The 22,107-nt window shown below is 42.6% G+C and overlaps 1 protein-coding gene across 2 annotated transcripts; it reads right to left on the reverse strand.

Moving 5' to 3' along the window:
- Nucleotides 1-6,429: 6,429 nt before the first annotated feature.
- KCTD20 (potassium channel tetramerization domain containing 20) lies at nt 6,430-21,782 on the reverse strand. Of its 2 annotated transcripts, none has more exons than XM_056844356.1 (7): nt 21,608-21,782; nt 19,471-19,645; nt 16,870-16,972; nt 16,274-16,394; nt 12,891-13,088; nt 8,928-9,038; nt 6,430-6,789 (listed from the first exon to the last, which is right to left on the reverse strand). In XM_056844356.1, the coding sequence occupies exons 1-7, from the start codon at nt 21,762-21,764 to the stop codon at nt 6,503-6,505; spliced, it is 1,152 nt and encodes a 383-aa protein (XP_056700334.1). In that variant the 5' UTR covers nt 21,765-21,782; the 3' UTR covers nt 6,430-6,502. The 2 variants fall into 2 exon arrangements, with proteins under 2 accessions (XP_056700334.1, XP_056700331.1); XM_056844353.1 differs by having other exon boundaries at nt 19,471-19,648.
- Between the last annotated feature and the right edge of the window lie 325 nt (nt 21,783-22,107).

Here is a 22,107-nt window from a genome sequence, read left to right on the forward strand (position 1 = left end):
TTGGAGTATTTATTGTGGATGTAGGTTCGTCTGGCTTTAGTTAAAATTCTGAAGACTGTTTCGTCAACATGGAGTAAAGAGCAAACTTTACTAACATTACAAAGCATAGCATAATTTGAGTTTTTTTGTTTTATGTGTTTTGTTTTACAAGCGCTGTGCTAAGCATTGTTCTAAGGGCTAAAATTTAAAGAAACAGAGCAATAACTAGTATGAGAGAGAAAATTCTTGGTAAGTTATCCCCTAGGAGGGCAAAACCAGTATCGCCTTAAAGGTCAATAGAGTATTGTATACTTCGGTCAAAAGCTTTCTGGATAGCAATTTTTATTCCAACTCAACAATAGCCTCAAAACCTGCTGCACTTTACCCTTGGTACTAAATAGTGACCCTCCAGTGTTAAAACTTTTAATAAATTTCCATCTTGCAGATCATGTTGGTTTTTGTGAGCAGTACCAAGAAAAAAAGTATGATTACTAATCAGATTTATTCTGGGTAACCAACTTAGTAAAAAGCAAATCACTGTAAATAATATTAGCACATGGTAGCTAATATGGCAAGGAGCCCTGTCCATACACATCTGCAGGTTGTGTGCCTTTTCCCAATGCCAGTCATTGCTACAGGAGAATGGTAGTGTGTGTAAGGTTTCAGCATTGCATTGTTTTGGAGAACTTAATCCTCTGCATCTGGGAAACCAAGAGCCCTAAAGTGCCTTCAGGATGCTTCCTGTGAAGAGTAGTTTAAAACACCCAGGCTAGTGGGATTTTAGTAGTCTGACTCGGTTGCTCTCAAGGTTTATGTTTAGTTCCACACTTCAAACTCTGCTTGTGCTATTGGGTAGCATTAGCACTCTTTAAAGTGTTTAAGATTCAGTTGAACTCTTACCTCTCCATCTCTACATAATGCACTAGATGGCCATTATTTAGTGTCTCCATGTCATTCACCATTGCCATCTTCTGCTCTGTGCATGCAGCTCTTTGAAATACCCAGGAGGATGTGTTCTAGTTGTTAATGACACGCTCCTGAGGGAGAGCAGCAGGAAAAAAATGGAATCAAGTACCTTAGGATCTCTATTGGATGGCTTGGTAAAATGTGAAACTTTGCTTTAATCTCCTGCAGTTTCACCAATTCATATACAAGTAGGTTAAAAACAGCTGAAGTATTGCTTGCCAAGTATAGTCAGCTTTTTAGAAAAGTTGGTGGCTCCTGCCATAGTGTTACAATAACAGATGAATCAGCTATTCTCCTTGGCTATAAGTAAGGCTGTTCTGGTGCACCATATCGTCCGATGGGACAGTGAACTGCAATGTCCCATTGTTTCCCCACATTAAAGCAATTGTATTTACTTTTCTAGAATGCGTTCCTTATCTCCATTGTAAAAGTTTGCAAGATCTTTTTTGGTACTCTCCCCAAGCCTGAGTGGTTCTACCACTTAATTGCTTGATAGTTGTGGAACTACAGAGCGTCAATTAAAACAAATGTTTTACCTTAGAGGATGATGCTATTGAAATATTTTGCATTTTAGGCTGCAGAGGCTGCAGCTAAGTAACTCTTAGTTACTTAGTGTGTCCCAGTTTTTGAAATTAGTGTGGTCCAGTGACGTGCTCTACAGAAGGTAGGGCTAGACTTTTGCTTGCTTGCTAGATAAAGATGGTTTAAAGTTACATTTCTGGTGCTCGCTGAATAACAAAAATATGTAGCATACATAAACTGGTGCTTATAAAACCTTTTCTTTAACAGCTGTAGACTCCTCAGGGTGTAACCTGAGTGCCTAGAGACCTGTCCAGCCAATAGCTTGCACAAAAGGGAAGAAAACAAGGATATTGTGTGCTGCCTGTTTGTTATGACCATTTAGTGAAGTATTTCTGTGCCACAGAGTGATAGTTGAGTGGGAGCATTGTGTGTACATGAGCAAATCAAATTGCTGCGCTAGGTGTGATTTTTCTTAGTCTTTTACCATTTTTTTTCTGGAAGGTTTACTTTGTGAGAATGAGAGTTCATTGTTGCAAGCAGGAACATCATCCTGAGAGTCCTCCAGACTCAGTAGCTGCCAAGATGGGAGTTGGTCACCTGTTGTGCTTTTCATTGATATCAGTGCAGGCTTCCCACAAAGGAGGACAGGATGCATCCACAAGGGCTTATGGAATTGAGACTTATGCACCTGGAACATCAATCTGGTACTTCATTGTTTTAAGAAGGTTGATAAAGCAGCCATTTTGCTCACATAGAAGCATTATATTCTGGATTCCTGTACTTAAACAGAGCCAACACTAAAATGGGTATTCACGGAGCAGACCATCCCAGTGCAGATGGCATGTTGGCTGTCTTGCCTGCAAGTAAGAGAGTAGGACATGGCGTCATGAGCTTCCTCTCAATACCCCTTCCCGTCTCTGGAGAGTATTACATTTTCCTCCCTTAAACACAGTTAAGCATTATGGCAGCAGTGATGTGAAATCCACAAGCCCTGTATCCTTAAATATAGGTAAGGAGGCCAAATCTGATTGCTTTGTAGCCTTCTAAAAGTAGCTTTGGAGAGTGAGACACCCCCAGCCCCCCGAGCTGATGTAATCGGAGCACTGGTTTAGTCCCATGGTTTGCACCCACTCCTGTAATGCTGGCCCTTCCGTCCCTGGTTGTGACTGCACCAACTGTAACACATTCTTAAAAATCAGTCTTTCTACAATGGCACATTTAATTCTTTGAAAACAGTGATTTGACACATGCTACTAGTTATATCAGCTTGCATATTTTCCTGTTTTCTGCTGTACTGAGATATTTAGTAATGCTGAGGTCTCTCCATACCCTGAAAGCTGCAAAATTACACATTGGCACGTGTGGACGCAGGAGAAAATCCAACTTCCTGGCTGGGGTGAATATAAGCAGTGCTGCCAGTTGTGTGTGGTTCCTAGCACAGTGTTGCACTTAGGTACTATTTAACCAATGTGCCTGGGTTCTGCCATATTTTGGCAGATGAAAATTGGTTTTGTATCTACAGACAGCTATTACTAATTGCAATATAAAATTGGTATACTTTGTATGTGGTTCTGGGGTTTTGTGTGAAGGACAAGTTTTTATGGAACAATCTTTGCATTCTGAGCTGTTTAAAAAAAATCCTTTTCAATAAAAGTAGTTTTGCTAATGTTTGTGGATTATTTTTGTTGATTGAAAAGAAAGCTGTAGGCACCTTACCAACTGCATAAAGTAAAATTTAAAAGTATATCAAAATAGATGTGTTAACTGTCTTGATTAGGTGAAAGCAGAATAAATAGTGCACAAGGTTACCTTTCCCAGCTGTGGAATTCAGGGTTTTATACACAATTTATCCTTGCATAGCAGGCAGTGTAGGGAAAGGAGTAAAGTAGGTGATAACAGGGAGACTGAGAAGCATAGTTGTGTGTCATTTCTTTGTTGAAGGCAATAGAAACTATTAAGCATGAGAACAAGGGAGCATTGTCATGTTCCTCTCTACAGCCTTGCCATTTGTAAACACACTTTACCTGGAAATATAAAATATCTGGCTCCCTGGAGTGTATTATAGGTTGTCCAAGAAAGGCATATTTCTGCCTCATAATGTGAGGGAATATGAAACTAGTGCTGTTCTCTGGTTGTCTTCTCAGCAATGGTGAGGTTATTAAAAGAAAAGCTATAGGAATTCGCTAGGAAGCATAAAAACACTGGATCACAAGCACATTGGCTTAACTGAACAAATAATACTTTAATAAAGAGTATGGAGCAGCATATAAATAACTTATGCAGAAACTATATATAAAGATGATCTTGTAAACGAACACATTGTCTTTGCACCTGAGTAACAGGTAATGAAAGGGAGCAAAGCTGAAGTGTTTTTTACACCTGGATGGAACCATTCAGTTCACACAGCTCCAGTGCAGTTCACTTTATAACCAAACCTTCCATCAAGTAACTTAGGTTGAGTAAATCATACTGTTTTGAGAAAGTGGCATGATCTGTCTTTCATGAATTTGTATAATTAACTCCTATTAGCCATGATGGTTAACAGGAGCATCCATGTTCACAGGCCTCTGAGTACCTATAGCTGTGAAACTCCACGGGGAAGGATTATGGCTGTTTGGCATGCTTGTGACTTTTGGGGGACATATGGTGAGTATGGCACTGAAGTAAATGGGTTCTGACCCAGCATGGCGATCGTTTTCACATATTACATGTGAATAACTTCCTAACCACAGGTATCTCTTCTCGATCTGAATGGTCAACCATTAGTGAAAACAGACAAGGGATAATCCAGCAAAACTGCCCTTAATCTCCCAGTCATCTGCAAACACTAACTGCAGTGGCTCTGTTCAAAGTGGGTACTCGTTAATTTATTGGGTTGCCATATTGTTAAAGGTCAAGCTGTTGAATTTAAATCTTTGTTCTTGGAACTCTGTGTTAGAGCAGGTTCACATTTTGTGGCAGCTGGAGCTATGCTGGAGTTCACCACGACAAATGTAAAGCATAAAGGGCAGATGTGTGTTTCTGACATTTCTTTGAGCAGGTTTGGAGAAGCCACCACCACCAATTGGCTGTCATGTACCCCTGGGAATGCCAGTCTGCCCTTCTGTGCTTTACATGTTTACTATTGGAAATATCAGGGTAACTGGCTTATGTAATGGCCTAGTAAAACGTGTGCCTCTAAGCAACACTGGTAAACCTCATGGCATACTTCAAAATGGTAGTTCTGTGATCACTTGGAGATCTGTCAAATCCTTCCACCCTCAAAAACTTGCATACTTTTTTTTGGGTCAGGATTTAAACACCAGGTTATTTGAGAACAGGTTGGGTCCCATGAATTTGTTTCCCTAGTGGCGCAGCCCTCCTCCAGCACAAGGAGGAATCCACCATTAGTTGAACTGATTCACAGAATTCAGCTCTACATAACACACATGGCTGTCAGTTAATTTCTTGATCAATAATTTTCCATCTTTGAATCCAATAGTGACAGAATCCTCATGCAATCATTTTTAATATGTGCTGCTTTCAGTATTAATGGTTGCTTGTAAGTACTTAAGTCATCTGACATGTTCAATAGGATTTTTTTCAAAATAGAATTGTGGGGTCTGACCCATATCTCCTTGCTCATAGTGTGTTATATTCCTTTCACATGCTTTTGAAAAACTTTCACTTTGTGAAAGGATTACTGGAAACGTGGAACTGGCAGATGTTTCACTGTTAGAGCAAATTTGATCTGATCATCATACCTAGCCTTTCTTCCTCTTCTATTAAATGTATTTATGAAACAGGAGGGGCTGGTGTTAGATTACAGCAGAATGGTATACATTAACAATCTATTTTGGAAGTAAAGCCAACATTGGAGGTGTAACATAGCTATTTACTTTGAGACAGTATACTTTGGTATTTTTTGCTTATCAAAAGATACTCATGTTTTTGTGACTTTTGGAGAATTATCTCCAATGTTTGGCAAAATCAGGTAACTCATTTGCTATACCGACCCTTATGGATTACTTACTTTGGGGGGCTATATAAGAAATGTCTCCCTGTATGCTTGAATACAGATGCTAATAGCTGCAAAGGCCTCCACATTTTACCACAAGGATTAAATTATCAATTCTTAACTAAAAGCAAGCACCAAGTTAGGCCACACTTAAAGCTAGCAGAATTCAGAAATCCCTGTAGCCTTCATAAGAGAGGGAAAATCACTAGAACACCATGTGAAGACAGACTAATACTTCAGTGTTTGCATGATGACACATCAGTAACTTCCCACTTGGGATTCATGTTTAACATGTACCCAGATTTAAGCCTAATTCTACACATAAGACATAAGGAGCATTTGGCTTCTTGAAAGTTACCAGCTCTTTAGGACATAGCTCTGTAGATCTTAGTGTAGAAAAAGTTTCCATGGCCTGGCACTCAAATCCTCTTCTGCATAGGCGGTGTCTCAGAGGTGACGTGGGCACTCCAGGTCTGTGTATGTACCAGAGTTCAGTTTTGTTTCCTTCTCCTCAAAGATTAGAAAGCAATGCTTGGAGCTGGCATAAGAGCTACTGAAAAAGAAACTGAAAAACACTGCTCATGCTATTGCTTGTGTGTGCCCTTTATATTGCCTGGATGGAAACCATGAGTCGTTTTTTTATAAGCAACTTATAAAATTGTACTATTAGAGTCCCTTCTGCTACAGTGCTTGACCTTGTAATTGATGCCTCTGAAGTAACAACTGCCATATATTGAATATTAACACAGAACTGCGTACGCCTGCACACTGTATGTCTTCCAGTGCAATGAATGGGGATATTTACTTCCATTCTTTGACAAGGTTAGAGGCAAACTAGGGAGCCTTCAGCTTTGGTTTTAAGAATGCCAGGACTTTGCTTGAGGAGAGACTACATTTAGCAAGCACAGCAACTGAGAGGATAAAAGAGCTTATAAGAGATCCAGTTGTAGGAAGACTCATGGCAGGCTCCACTCTGCAGTATAGCTCAAACTGGGCAGATCACCAAATCGATTTGTGAAAACTCTGTACTCTTCCATTTTAATCTGGTAGATCACTAGGATCCATTTGAGAAAGTGGTGCATTTAATCTGTCAAGCTCATCCACCTGGGGAGGGTAAGGCATAACCTCTTGGCCTTCTGCTACATCTTCATCCACCATAAGGTTTGTTAGAGATTTGCTTCTAACACACTGGAAGTCAACATGGCGGCTCTTCCCTTCTTCCTTTTCCCAAGACATCTGAATGAATGGACGTTGCACATAATTATATATCACTTCTGAGCGCCCTCCGGGCCTCCTCTTCACTTTCTCTTTGCATGTTGGGTAACCTGAAACATGATTATTTTGGCAAGGTTATCCTTTCCCATTTTGACTCAAGTGGGTAGCTCTAACCCTTGATAAAGTAACAAATTGTATAATCCAGATTACAGACATGTCATAGTAGAGAAGGGATGGATATGATTTTATGAACAAGTCATTTTCACAATGTAAAAGTGAAAGGTAATAAGAGCAATTGGATTTTTAAAAGTTCCAAAACCCTTCTTCCCAACCACCACTTTTTAAAACGAATTACATTTGGTTTTCAAAATCTAAAGGAATAGCTATAAAGGCAGTTGGTGTTTGTGTGGAACACAAGAAGGATTTTTGATGTTTTAAAAAGCACTAATGCAAGTGTAACCAGCTTGCTGGGGGTAAATTGTAAGACAACTAGGGAGGGCAGTGGTAACCACCCCATAAACAAAGTCTGCCTAGCAAATGTCATGATATGATGTCCCCCACGGTTCAGTAATGACGCAGTGCTTGCACAGGGGACTACCTTTACCCTAATGAAAGAGTGAAAATACAGTTAATTCCCCCTGCCCCATTAACTAAAAGCATAGTATTTTTGTACCAGCCAAATTATTTCTTTAAGCCAGGGGACAGGCTCTTAGAAAATTCCTTTACGGTAGGAGAGAGAAGGAGCATGGGAAGCACATCTGCGGGTGGCACCTGCTTTCTGCTCAACTGGATTTTGGCAGGCTAGATGAATCAGGGAGTGGACTGCATTCACAAAATTGTACTTAAAAGAGTGCCTCCAGGGAGCAATGTGCCCTAGACTGTGTTCAAGCATCACAAAGCAACTGGAATTGGGGTTAAGACCAAGTCTAGTTTCTTCTTGGGCTTGTACACTCCCTCTCCTTAATGAAGACTTCCTGGTTTAAAAAGTCTCTAGTTTAAAAATATTGTCGAAGGCTTTCACGGTCAGAGTTCATTGGTTCTTGTAGGTTATCTGGGCTGTGTAACCGTGGTCTTGGAATTTTCTTTCCTGACGTTTCGCCAGCAACTGTGGCAGGCATCTTCAGAGTAGTAACACTGAAGGACAGTGTCTCTCAGTGTCAAGGGTGTAACCTAGTTTAACCTCGGTTTGTTTTGATGCCTGCTGTGGAGGTTGTTTCTTTTCTTTATATAGGTTTTCTTAACCAAGGCTTAAACCACGGCCAGATTTGTACATCACAGCAAACGGGGGATACATTGAAGACTGTTTGAACCACTCTGGATTCTGCATGTGAATGAAGCAAGGAGTGTACAAGTTCAAGACTAAACCAATCCTGTCCTAATCATGAACAAGCTGAATACAGCCCAAGTCTGGTGGCTGCTATTGATCTCAGAGAGGAAGCGCAGCCTGAAAGCAGCAGCCTGAAATTGAGCACAACCAGCCACAGATCTCGCAAGAGTAACATCAGATACAGGCAACACATAAGCAAAACAAAGAGGTTGGTGGTGGCACTGTTAAAGAACAGTGTATTTGTTGTGGAATATGCCACAAGAAGTGATAGTCTTTGCATCCTACAAGAATCTGCAGTGTTGGCTGCAGCAGTGGCCCCTCTGGAATTTGTCACCATGCCTAAGGGACACTCATGAAGTGACAGATAAGCAGGTGAGGAACTGGTGCAATAACAAGAATGTGAAAAGGCAGGATCAAGAGCCAAACAACATGATGGATTTCATGAGCTGGGTCTGGGTTCCATGCAGCCACAGAGGAATGCTGCAGGGAATGCTGACTTTAAAGCCTGCAGGGGCTGTGGGAAGAGCAGCTCCTGCATCCCTCCCCACAACCCATTCTCAGTTGAAGTGTCCCTGGTGGGGAGCTGCAGTCCAGGGCCATTTTATCTTTGGAAACCTGTACGCGGGATGGCAGGAGCTCTTCCTTCCCCTGAGCCAAATTGGGAAACCCAGACCCCACTGGTTCTTGTTGGTTATCTGGGCTGTGTGACCGTGGTCTTGGATAACCAACAAGAACCAATGAACTCTGACCGTGAAAGCCTTCGACAATATCCAGACCCCACTGTTTCAAAAACTTACCTTGGAATCTTGCCTAATACAATGTAATACAACGGGGCAAAGCTGGACCACGAGAGAACAAGTAAATGGTAGCTTCTTTAAAAAAAAATTGTTACTGGTTTCTCTAAAAAGGTACTATATTTACCTTCAATGCCAATTCGAATATTTTTCAGGCCTCGTTCTTTCAATACTGTTTTTGCAACATCCCGATTTTCGATGTACTTGAAGAATCGGTAGAGCTTTGAACTATACAGGACTTGGGGAGGAAGGAAGCCACAATTAGCACCAGCTTAAAATAAATGTGCTCTTAATATTAACAATAGAGCAGCAGTTAGTATGGCTACTTGGTAACCTTTTTATTTATTTATGTAAAACATTTATTAGCCACCTTTCTACCTTGTAGAGCTTAAGACAGCGTACAATATAAATAAAACAATGATTATTAAAAAAAACAATTAAAAATCTAATTATGGCAGCCAATAAATAAACACTAAATTAGTCAAATGCAGTCTTAAATAAAACTGTATTCAGCTCCTTCATTAAGACAGAATGTGAGGGGGCCAATGCACACCTCCTTGGTGAGGTTGTTCCATAATCATGGGGCTGTCACCCAAAAAGCCCCCTCTTGCATGCCCACCAGGTGAGCTCTGATTAGCGGGACACTCAGCAGGGCCTTGCCCTGTGATCTTAATTTCCAGGCAGAAACATATGAGAGAAGACAGCCCTTCAAATACCCTGGTCCCAAGCCATGTAGGACTTTAAAGGACAAAACCAACCCCTTGAATTGGGCTCAGGAGCATATTGGTAGAGAGCCAGTGTGGTGTAGAGGATAAGAGCGGTGGTTTGGAGCGGTGGAGTCTGATCTGGAGAACCGGGTTTGTTTCCCCACTCCTCCACATGAGGCAGAGGCTAATCTGGTGAACTGGATTGGTTTCCCCACTCCTACACACGAAGCCAGCTGGATGACCTTGGGCTAGTCACAGCTCTCTTAGAGCTCTCTCAGCCTCACCTACCTCACAGGGTGTCTGTTGTGGGGAGGGGGAGGGAAGGTGATTGTAAGCCAGTTTGAGTCACCCTTAAGTGGCAGAGAAAGGCGGCATATAAAAACCAACTCCTTCTTCTACTGTAATTGCTGTGGTGTCAAGGTCAAGCACTCCCAGTAGCTGGACCCAACCAGCAGTCTAGCCACAGCATTCTGCACTAGCTGCAGCTTATGAACACTCTTCCAGGGTAGCCCCAAGTAGAGCGCATTGCAATAGTCCAGTCTAGATGTTAACTAGGGCATGGATCACTATGGCTAGATCTGACTGAACCAGGAATGCAGGCAGTTGGGCAAAAGCACTCCGAGCTGTTGCAGCCACCTGATTTTCTAAGGTGATGGCTGTGCCAAGCAGCACTACCAAGCTGTGAACCTGGCTTTTTGAAAGGAGCATAACCCCATCCAAGACAGGAGAAATCTCATCCCCAGCCTGCCTTTCTACTAATCCAGAGAACCTGTTTGGTCAGGATTAAATTTCAGCTTGTTCACTCTCATCCAGCCCCTTACTGACTCGTTAGCACATGAACACATGAAGCTGCCTTATACTGAATCAGACCCTTGGTCCATCAAAGTCAGTATTGTCCACTCAGACCAGCAGTGGCTCTCCAGGGTCTCATGGTAGAGGTCTTTCACATCACCTACTTGCCTAGTCCCTTTAACTGGAGATGCCAGGGATTGAACCTAGGACCTTCTGCATGCCAAGCAGATGCTCTACCACTGAGCCACAGTCCCTCCAAGTACCGGTTCAGAACATTAACAGCATCCTTGGAATTAGTTGGAAAAGAAAGATAGAGGTGGGTATCATCCACATATTGGTGACATTGCAGCCCTCCAGATGACCTCTCTCAGTGGCTTCATACAGACCATAAATAGCATGGGGGAATAAGGCTAAACCCTGCAGAACCTCAGAGGCCAACAGCCATGGGGCAGAGCAGGAACCCCCAAGTGTATCTTTTGAGACCTATCCCCACAGATAGGACTCCAACCACTGTAACACAGTGTCCCTTCATCCTAGCGCTGAGAAGCGGCTCGGTAGGATACCGTGGTCAATAGTTTTGAAGCCCGCTGAGAAATCCACACTTCCCCTATCTAGTTCTCAACAGAGTTCATCAACCAAGGCAGCCAAAGCAGTTTCTGTCCCAAATTCTGGCCTGAAGCCAGACTGAAATGGTCCAGAAAACCAGCTTCTTCCAAGAACCTTTGGAGCTGTGAATAAATCACCCGCTCTAGCACCCTGCCCAAGAATGGAAGACTGGAGACGGGCCTGAACACAGTAGGGCTCGGAGAAGTTTCTTTCATAACAGGTCTAATCACAGCCTCCTTAGCACAGGCAGCATAACTCCCATTCTCAAGGAAGCATTTACCACTCCCCTTACCCACTTACCCAGTTCCCCTCTGGCGGCCTTTATTAGCCAGGAAGGGCAAGGGTCGAGAACACAGGTGGTAGGTCTCACCTGTCTAAGGATCTTATCTACATCCTTGGGATCCACAAGCTGAAAAGTATCCATCTAAATCGGACAAGCAGATGCCAAAGGTACATCATCTCAGCATACACCCATGCTAGCATCTAACCCAGGGTGGATTTAGGCAATTTTGTCTGCAAATTCATCACAGCAGGCTGTCACATGGTCAGAGTCCTGTTCCTTGAAGTTATGGTGTAGAAGTCCCTGAACCACACAAAACAGCTAAGCTGGATGATTACGTGCAGACAGAGTGGTGGTAGAGAAATATTGCCTTTTAGCCACCACCGAAACAGAATAAGTTCTAATACAGGCTCTATGCTGAGTATGAGAAGTCTCACTCTGAGCTTTCTGCCAGCAGTGGGCTAGCTGTTGTCCCTCCTGTTTCATTGCCATCAGTTGCCCAGGGAACCAGGGAGGCTGTTTGACTCTGTATGGAGCAAGAGGGCAATTAGGGGGAGATTGTGTCAACAGCCCGGGCCACCACCCTATTCCAGAGAGCAGTCAGGGCCTTGGCAGGATCATCAACCGTCAACCAAAGTAGTTAAAAACTAACAGACAATTTGGAACTGTTTAAAGTGATTCCATCCAAAGCAATCAGATTATTTCTGCAGGATCTTGACAAAGCGAGTGCAGAGAAATGCCCTCCGCTTTGGACTACACCACACTACTGGGAGTTTTGGGGCTGCAAACCCCCCACATTCCTTCCAAGACATTTCTCTTTTGTTAAAAGGATAGGAAACAGGAGCAAGGTTGATTGCTCTCAAGCATCCCCCATCCTTGCAATGGCTCTCACAGGCACCCAGTACTTGATATTTGGTAATGAAAATGCTTTTACGCAGCAGAGTGGGAGAAGGGGGCACTAGGCAGAGCCTGTAAATGGCAATGGGGAGTGCTGCCTTCTTCTGGGAGATATTTAGAGTATCTCATTTAGACAAAGGAGCAAAAAACCCCATTCAGTAGTTGGGGTGGGCTCAGGAGAGCAGTGCGCCACCGGTGGGGAACTGGGATGGCTGCTTAGTGTCTCAGCCTCTTGGAGGAACGCTGTTCGTGGGTGAGTGGGGGCCATTCTGCAACAGTCTTATACTACTCTAAGGAATTAAATGCAAAACTATGTGCACTGTAAGCTGTGCAAGCTTCCATTACATCTGATAACCTGCAGGAGGACAAAAAGAGATGACATCAGAGATCAACCCTTTTGTGGTTACAATCCAACACAAAACTCTACTGAATCAACGGACTTAAGCATACTTAACTGTGTATAGAACTGTAGCCCTAAATTGGCAATGGCTCTTGCAACTAGGAAGGGGGGATACTAGGACAGGCATTATTTGTCACTCGTGATTATGATATGTGCTATTCAATCAACACATGTGGTATTTGCACAGCCACATTCCTTGCAGAACTCACAACAGCAATGTGCGTCCACTAGAGGAAGAACTGTATAGTCACCATGACCAAAAACAAATCTTACATCCAAACACAAGCATTGTAATTAACAGGACTTTTACGAACACAACATGACATATGAATACCAGGATTCTTTGGAACCAGCATTTGGACTTTTTTTTTTAAAGGATTCTTTGCAAAAGTGTAAGCACCAACTTACTTTGTGAGTATTCTTCTCCCACGGGAGGTGGGTAGTCTTCATCCCAGTCCACTACGTCTTCATCGGTTAGAACCACAATGTGACACTCACGTTCTCCTTTCTTGGCACTGCCCACCATTATAGGCAAAATCAGCTCTTCCAGGTAGCTATCGAACTGCTTGTGAGCACCATCATTAGACAGCTCATGCAATAAAGCACCTAACAAGGAACCAGCCACATGTAAATGTTTTGGAAGAGAAAATGACAGATCTCATTCTAACGTTCTAGGATGCCATCCTTCTCTAGTATTTTTGCCAGCCCTAGGGCAGTTAATGAGTCCTGCTGATTGGGAGAAAAAGCAGGACATAGATATATTAAATAAAGAAATGAGGGCTAACTCAGGGGCCCATCTGAAGCCTAGTCTCCTCCCTGCAACCTGTGCCTTCCCTGTTTATGGTATGGCTACCAAATGCACACAACAGTGACAGTGTTTGTGCAGTGGCACACAGGTAAAGGACAGCTGCTGTTTCACTTATTGTATTTTATCCATTGTATTTATCTCCCACCTGTCTTCTAGCACAGAATTCAAGGTGAAATACATCCAGTGCCCAGGCGGTCTTCCCATCTACATGCTGACTTGTCCAGTTTCAGAAAGTTGCTGCATCATGTGCCTTCAGACCATCCACTCCAATATTGTGTGCATTATGCTTTCCCAAAGGCCCCGTGTGTTTTGTCGTAACCTTGCTAAGAGCTTCTTAACCATTACACACTTACAAAGATTCTCAAATTTCCAAGAGAACGGGTGGGGGGGGGCACACACCGAACTGAATTTCAATTGAGACTGAGGAGCAATGTTAACATTATGTGTCCGATGCTGGGGCTGCCAAAAAGCACTTACTGCTCATCTCATCATTCCACGTTGTGGTTATGGCATTTAAAAGGCGCTTATTCTTGTGGTAGCTGTAGAGATAGTGCATAAATGGATGTTCCTGGATTCCATATCACTCAATTCATGGTATGTTCACATATGGATGTTAGTTCTTAGGGAGAAGCTGACACAACTGCATTCGATTAAGGGCCTTTAAAGCCAAATGGCTTTCTTCTTAAATGGAGTGCTTGCAGCTCAATTATAAAGAGAGGCCTGGAGCCCCATGTCCACCTGCCAGATACCAGCCTTTTATGTTAGACCAGATCATCATATGAAATTCTTTGCTGTATACGCTTGAACTGTTATATTCTTTACTGTGACTAAGTCATGCAAGTTTTTCAATGGGGTCAGGCTTCTCTTCCTTCTCTGTTTTTTTTAATTGACTTCCTATATTTTGTCATTATAAACGTAGTTTTTCATAAAAAGGCTTCAGTTCTATGTGTTGACCCAGATATGTGCAGTATCTGCACACCAGCAAAAAAAGATACAACCCTAATATCCAGACATGGTAGCTATATGTAGCAGTACATGAGGTTCAGGCCAAAGGCTCTTCTAGTCCAGTATTCTGTTCACACAGTGGCTGACTACCTGCCTACAGGAAGCCCACAAGCAGGATGGCTGCAGCAGCATCCTCCTGCCTGTATTCCCTAACAACTGATATAAAGAGACATACTGCCTCTGGTACTGTAGGGAGTAGATATCCATCATGACTAGCAGCCATTATGACTAGTAGCCATCGATAGCCCAGTCTTCCATTAATTTGTCCGCTCCCCTTTTAAAGCCTTCCAAGTTGGCAGCCATCACCACTTCCCGTATTCTAATATTATGACAGAGGGAGAAAAGCTTCTTCCTGCCCACTCTTTTCATATCGTGCTTAAAACTCCCATAGAGCACGGGATGTTGCTAATTGATAGACAATTTGCTTTGCATGCAGAAGTTTCCCGGTTTGGTTCCTAGCATCACCAATTAAAATTAGTAGGTGATTTAACAGATCTCTCACTAGGATCCTGGAGATCTGCTGCCAGCCAGAGTTGACAACACTAGATCAAAGGTCTAATTCAGTTTAAGGCAGTTTCATGTGTTTATGTCCAGGATCTGCTGCGTGCCAAGTTGAAACCTCTTTTGGGTCACAATTTTAACATCAAGATTTTTACCCTGCTAGTTGAAATGTTTTGCCTTCTAGGTACTCTTTATTTGGTGTTATTAACCTACAGGAATTAACCTACTTTACTGTTAGATTGGATTTTATTGGTGCGTTTATAATTGTTGTCCTTTGCTGGTTTTTTCCTAGGTTGTATTGTGGCTATCAGATTTAATTTGATGATTATATTAGTTTGATATATTTTTAACATTTTCAGGTGTATTTTTTCTTTCAGGAAAAAACCTCAGGCAGCGATTTTGGGTATGTGTGTGTAAAGTGCCTTCAAGTCGCAGCCGACTTAGGGCGACCCCTTTTGGGGTTTTCATGGCAAGAGACTAACAGAGGTGGTTTGCCAGTGCCTTCCTCTGCACAGCAACCCTGGTATTCCTTGGTGGTCTCCCATCCAAATACTAACCAGGGCTGACCCTGCTTAGCTTCTGAGATCTGACGAGATCAGGCTAGCCTGGGCCATCCAGGTCAGGGCCATTTTGGGTATACAAATGCAAATAAATAATTAACTAAATAAAGAGGATTTCAGGGCCTGCAATGTGTTATCAAGCCCTTCTCTGCATGTCTTTTGAGATGAAATGCTTTAGGATTCCAGAACCACAATAAATGGAGACTGAACAATGATTGCAAATCCTTATCCTGAATACAGGGTACCTATTTCCTCAGCATTGACATAACGACGAGATGGGTTTTAATCTAGCATGAGTGGAGTGACACAACTGGAAGTGAATTTTCTTATGTCCCCCTTACTGCAGTGCCCCCCTTCCAAAACTCATGGACCCTGGGAACATCATGGGTAGTTAAGTACAGGGCTGCAGTGGGTGGGAGAAGCAGTGATGATCTTCTATTTTCTCCAGGGGTGGAAGTTATTTACCTATTTTGAGCATTTATAAGCCGCCACTCCAGCTCAACAATAACACAGAAAACAAGGTTAGGATCCAACCCAACCTGCTGTGTTCGCTTTGCAATCACACAGAAGATTAAAGTTCAATAACCCAGGCAGGGCCCGACATAGAATGGCCCAATTCATACAGCATGTGCATGGCTCCCTTTTAAGTTTCACTGCACTTAAACTTTTTAAATTGAATTCCCCATTTTTAAAAACATAGCATTATGTTCAATTAGCATGCATAATACAAAAATACTACTGTAATATACCCAATACAACATAAATGTATCTTGATAAATACAATTCCATACTGTTTCTAATAAATTTAAATACATCTCATGATTTTTTCCCCTCATGTTTTCATCTGGCTTGATTTTATTCCAGGAAATAATGAATCCCTGCCAAATTTTAACAAAGGAAATACAAAATACACTTACTCAAATCTTGACACTTGATTGTGTTGAAGTCAAAGTTGATGCAAAGATAATCACAAGTATCTCTAAGATCAGGAATAGAAATCCCATCAGGACAGTGAATTATTCCAGTTTTGTAATAATCCTGAAAGGACAAATATGATAAAACCGGTCTAGTTGGATTCTTAATGTCTTTCATTTGTATCTGCTCTTCCTTCAGAGTGGCACATAGAGAGCCTTCAAGAAGACTCCCAACCAGACTGGGCACCTGCTTAGCTTTAACAGTGTTCACTGCTTTTATATCCCCTCAGATGGTTCCATTTTATTTTAAAAGCCTGGCATTTTTTGTTAGCTTCATAGTTTACCACAGCTAGGAATGAAAAACATTAAAAAGGGAAAAGAGGAAAATCTGAGGTACTCATAAGCTGACACGCAAAAGATGCTCAAACATAATTTAGAGACAGAAAACCGAGGAAATAAGAAAAAACCCATGATGTATCACCAGAGTATAAAATACTTATGGAGAAACTGAAAGCTTCTCTGAACTTCAAGACAATAAAACGGGGACTTCATAGAGAGGATGGACAGTTCTGCTTCCTCAACTTCAAAAGATTCCTCACCAGCACCGTCCGGAACACAGTGGAGCCGATTCCATCTGCAATTTCATATTCACCCTTCTCATTTGGCCGAGTGAAGTTATATTCTCGTCCAGGTCCAAACATTCTGAAAGGTATCAAGGTATCTGTAAACCTGTTGCTGTGCGAGCTCCCAAACACCAGGTCGTATTCTGAAGTCAGCAGACTAGGCCGAGCCCATCCAAAGAAATAACACCACCCCTTCAGACGGCATTTTATGCAGTTCTGACACACTGAGCCTGACAGCAGGACATCTTATTTAATCCAGCTGCCGGGTATCTGTAAAGTCATATTCTTTGCAAACATTTCCTTCACTTCCTTAGAAGTTGCCACTGGTGATGAATTTGCTGTAGATAGGGTTGCCAGCTCCAGGTTGGAAAGTACCTGGAGATTTTGGGGGCGGAGCCTGAGGAGGGCAGGGTTTGGAGAGGGGAGGGACTTGAATGCCATAGAGTCCAATTGCCAAAGCGGCCATTTTCTCCAGGGGAACTGATCTCTGTCGCCTGGAGATCAGTTGTAATAGCAGGAGATCTCCAGCTATCCCCTGGAGGTTGGCAATCCTAGCTGTAGAGGTAGGCTGCAGCTACCTACCATTAGACACTCTTTGGACATAAGTTTGTCTTCATATCACACAGCAATTGTTTACTGGGGCAAGTACCAAGAGGTGAAACCCAATGCGCGCAATGCTGTTTCATCAGCAAGCAGGTTGGAGAATGGCTCATTCCCAAGCGCCTAGCAAAATCTCCCCTTACCCTCCCTGCTGCTGCAGTACCTCATCAGCCAGGCAGTCCATTAACACTGTGCCTGCTGAGCCGCACCTCACACGTGGCCCAACTCTGCTGAGATTAGGGGCCTGGCAATGTATTTGAAGGGCTGTCATTTAGAGGATGGTGCCGAGTTGTTTTCTGTTGCCCCAGAAGGTCAGACCAGAACCAACGGGTTGAAATTAAATCAAAAGAGTTTTCAGCGAAACATTAGGAAGAACTTCCTGACAGTTAGAGCGGTTCCTCAGTGGAACAGGCTTCCTTGGGAGGTGGTGGGCTCTCTTTCTTGGAAGGTTTTTAAGCAATAGATGGCCATCTGATAGCAATGCTGATTCTATGAACTCAGGCAGATCATGAGGGGGAAGGCAAGAAGGGATGAGTCACTGCTTGGATCTCATGGCCCTTTCTTACATGCTCAGGGTAATGCCGATCATCACTTTGGGGTCAGGAAGGAATTTTCCTCCAGGCCAGATTGGCCAGGGATCCTGGAGGTTTTTTGCCTTCCTCTGGGCACACAGCAGGGGTTAATGGGGGAATGGGGAGGGAAGGTAGTTGTGAATTTCCTGCGTTGTGCATGAGGTTGGAGTAGATGACCTTGAGGTCCCTTCCAACTCTGTGTTTCTATGATGTGCGTGCTGCTGGGCCAGTCAGTGCAAATGGCGAGGGAGCTCCTGCGGAGGGTTGGGCCTAGGCAGGATGGACCGTGTGGGAGCATGCAGCACAACTCCTCTCAAACTATGATATGATTGCAGCAGACCCACATGTCAGAATCAGGTTGCCATCAAATTCTTATGAACATATTACAGGAGGAGGAGAGCTTAAAAATAAGGACAGGTGGGAGCTGCTGAGCCTGTCCCCTGCCTGTCCCCCCCCCCTCAGAGGAGCAATTATTTTTCTTCAAACAATTTTTTCTCAGACGTATTCTAAGACCAGCATTATCCCTGTCCTGGAGAAAAAGGGACGAGGAGAAATGGTTTAAGAGATGGGGAAACTTGGGTGGGTTCGGATTCGGCAAACCCTCTTTAAATTTCCACACACACACACACACACCACCACCACCACTACATAGGAACTCCCACATACTAAGTCATGTTGCTCTAGTGTAGAGTCTGAAGGCCTGAGGGATGTTTTCACACTTGACGTTTAAGATCCAGGGTGAGCCTCTCTCTTGCTCTTTATACAGACTCTGGTTAATGCATTTATTTAGGATATGTGTAAATTGGTACTTTCTATTTAAATTAAATATTGATGGCAGCTGACAAAAAAGAATTTTAACGTACCACATAAAAATAAACTTAAAACAAAATTAATGCAAGACAGAAAGTTGAGATATTCAATTGCATGCTCTGATCAGTGTAGGCACAGGAAAGTAAAACACCACTTAATGTGTGAATATGCCCCAAGCGACCATTCTTCAATACATACCATTACTCTCTAAATTGTCTAAGATTGTGGTTTTCACTCTCAACTTGTGGGATATTCTCATTAAGCTAATGGATACCTTTCGAATACCTTCAACCTAAAATTCATGCTGATCCTAAACACCTTTACTTGGACTCTCTTTCAGTGAGATGGTACTTCTAAGTAATGGGGCACAATCCAGGTACAATTACGCACTTTGAAATCCCAATGAGACTTAGAAAGGCTGAACTTTTGTTGTCCAAAGTCCAAAGAGTTTAGGATTGTAGCTTTCAATGATATATGAATATCCCCCCAAATTATACATTTGTTCCACTCATACATCTGCTCTGAATCAGCAGCGGAAATCTATTTCCCTTTGAGAAGGATTATGTCGATTTTAAAAGGTAATGAAACTACTTACCGTCCCAACATAGTATCAGGATGAGCTGTGAATATCTGAGGATTTACAACAAATCTAGTGCCATCTACAACCAGAGTCACTTTCTCTTGTGCCTGGACTTGTGCACTGTTGTTCAAGCTGGTACAACTGCTTCCATGCTCTTGCGTGGAGTAGTAGTCTAGGCTTCTTTTACTTCCTGCTGGGAAGAAAATGCTTTTGGCACCTTCAAAAGCATTAGAACATTGAGAATTTGTTGGGTGGGTTGGATATCTGAACTCTGCATCTAAACACAGGAGACCAAGCAACAGTTCAGTGACTGGCATGGTTAATTAAATAACTCTCAATTATAGTAAATAATTCCATATATAACAGTATATATATATGAGAAGGCAAGCAACAGTTCAGTGACTGGCATGGTTAATTAAATAACTCTCAGTTATAGTGAATAATTACATATATAACACTACGAGGCAAAGACTACATACTGCTGACTTAGATGACTGTGCATACTGATGACTGGTTGTAGTGATGACCACTAGTATAGCTGGCTATAAAAGGGGATTTGACAGATTAATGGAAGATTAGTCATTATGGCTACTAGCCATTGATAGACCTACAGGAACCTCCACTTCCATAGGCAGTAAACCTCCGAATATCTGCGCTAAGAGGCAAAATCAGGGGAAGGCCTTGGCCTCTGTGCCCTCCAAAACAACTGGCTGGCCACTGTGTGAAATCACATGTCAGTTTAGCAGTGCAATTCTAAGAACATGTTCTTGGGAATAAGCCCCACTAAATAGACCTGAGTAGGATTCTGAGTGGATCTACTTAGGATTGCTCTCTTAATGGACCACTGGCCTGATCCAGCAGGGTTCTCCTTCTGTTCTTAGGTTTATACAGGGTTAATTCAAGTGTCATCAATCAAATGATGCATGTGTGCTTCCACTTTCTCTGTCAGCCTTTTGCAATTGGAAGATATAATGAAAATGGTGCATCTTTTTCCTTGGAGACTTGGTAGAATTTATAATAATTTGGAAGGAAACTGCTGGTTCTGTAGTTCCCTTCATATGTAATGGACATATACCCTAGCTCAACAATTTTGGAGAATGGTTTCAAGCATTGTCATCAGGGTTTCTTCTAGATGTTCCCTGTACCTCAGAGTTTTCCAGTGCAATCCTAAAAACCCAGTCCTTGCAGTAAATCTCACAGATTAGACCTGAGTCAGATTCTGAGTAGACCTGTTTAGGCTTGCTTTGTTTGTTGCTCAGTTATGCTGTAACGATTCTAAGGAGAAGGCAAGTAATAACACTAACTACAGCAGGATTAGTATTTGCAAACTCTTGGAAATGAAGCATTTTCACATAAGAATTAATGTTTAGATAGAACTGAAGTTTTATACAAATTGGTCAGGCTCACATTTTTTCAAAAGTTTTCTAATGCGCCAAAATTAAATTAAATCTGGAAATGTGTGATTCTGAACACGGAAACATGTATAGTAGAAGTGTGATGATTATATTATGACTTGAATGATTCTATTCTGTATGCCCTGATTTTCAATATTTAACATTTGATGTTATTTGTTTTGACTGTTATGTATAGATTTACACTAATAACAAAAATCAGATCATGCACATGTTTGTGTCTGAATGTCCCATTGTGCACACCTTCTACCATGCTAGGTAACACTCAGTTTATCCTAAACTGTCTTTAAACCTCTAGAAAATTAACATGTTGAGAAAATGAACATCCTCTGGAGGCAGAACCCCCTTTATGTTGCTGCGCAAGCAGAGCAGAACCCATGGGCAACCATGAGTGCAGAAGTGGAAACTCCACCACAACCACATCATAGGCAACATGAACTCTACAGCCATGAACTACATTTGCTTGGAGACAGTCTCACAGATGAGATGGAAACCGGGTTCCCTTCATGCCCTTTGCATATAGGGGAGCCAAGAGCCAACACCCCATCACGAGTTATAAGGCCAGTGCAAATGGGTGCCAGACATTTCATGCGAGATGTCAGGTCGCCTGGCAAGCAAGTAACAGCCAAACCATCCTGTATCACTGCAGCAGGAATAACCACAGGCTGCATCATTGTAACTGAAGTGCATAAAGAGTACTGGCCTATCTCTTGTAAAGCCAGTGCCTTACTTGTTCTTACCATTATTTCTGCAAGGTGGGAAAACGTTACTGGCTTGACTGCCCTGTTTCAGGTTACTTTCTCCTGGATCGTGGGCTGTAGCAGTGACGTTTTCCATGAGCTGACAAGATTCCTGATTGTTCATCCTCTCAATTCCAGTTGCACGCTTAGTGCTCATTTGGGGTGTTTGTTCCAGGTGGGTAGCGTGTTGGTCTGCAGTAGAAGAGCAAGATTTGAGTCCAGTAGCACCTTAAAGACCAACAATAGTTCCAAGGTATAAGCTTTCAGGAGTCAAAGCTCCCTTCATCAGATGGGTGTACAGATGGCCGCCCATCCGTAGAGAGGATTTTCTTTCCCCTGGATTCATGTAATAGTTTACTGGCCAGAATTATGGAACTGAAAAGGATTCTTCTTCGCCTTTTCCCACTTGGCAAAACACACTGCAAGCCCTAACCTTGTATACACGTTAGGCCCTTTTTGCTGCTCTGCAGGCAAAGGTCTGTTTCACCACCTCCCCCAAG

This window comes from Euleptes europaea, chromosome 2 (assembly GCF_029931775.1).
Source record: "Euleptes europaea isolate rEulEur1 chromosome 2, rEulEur1.hap1, whole genome shotgun sequence".
Classification (NCBI taxonomy): Eukaryota; Metazoa; Chordata; class Lepidosauria; order Squamata; family Sphaerodactylidae; genus Euleptes; species Euleptes europaea.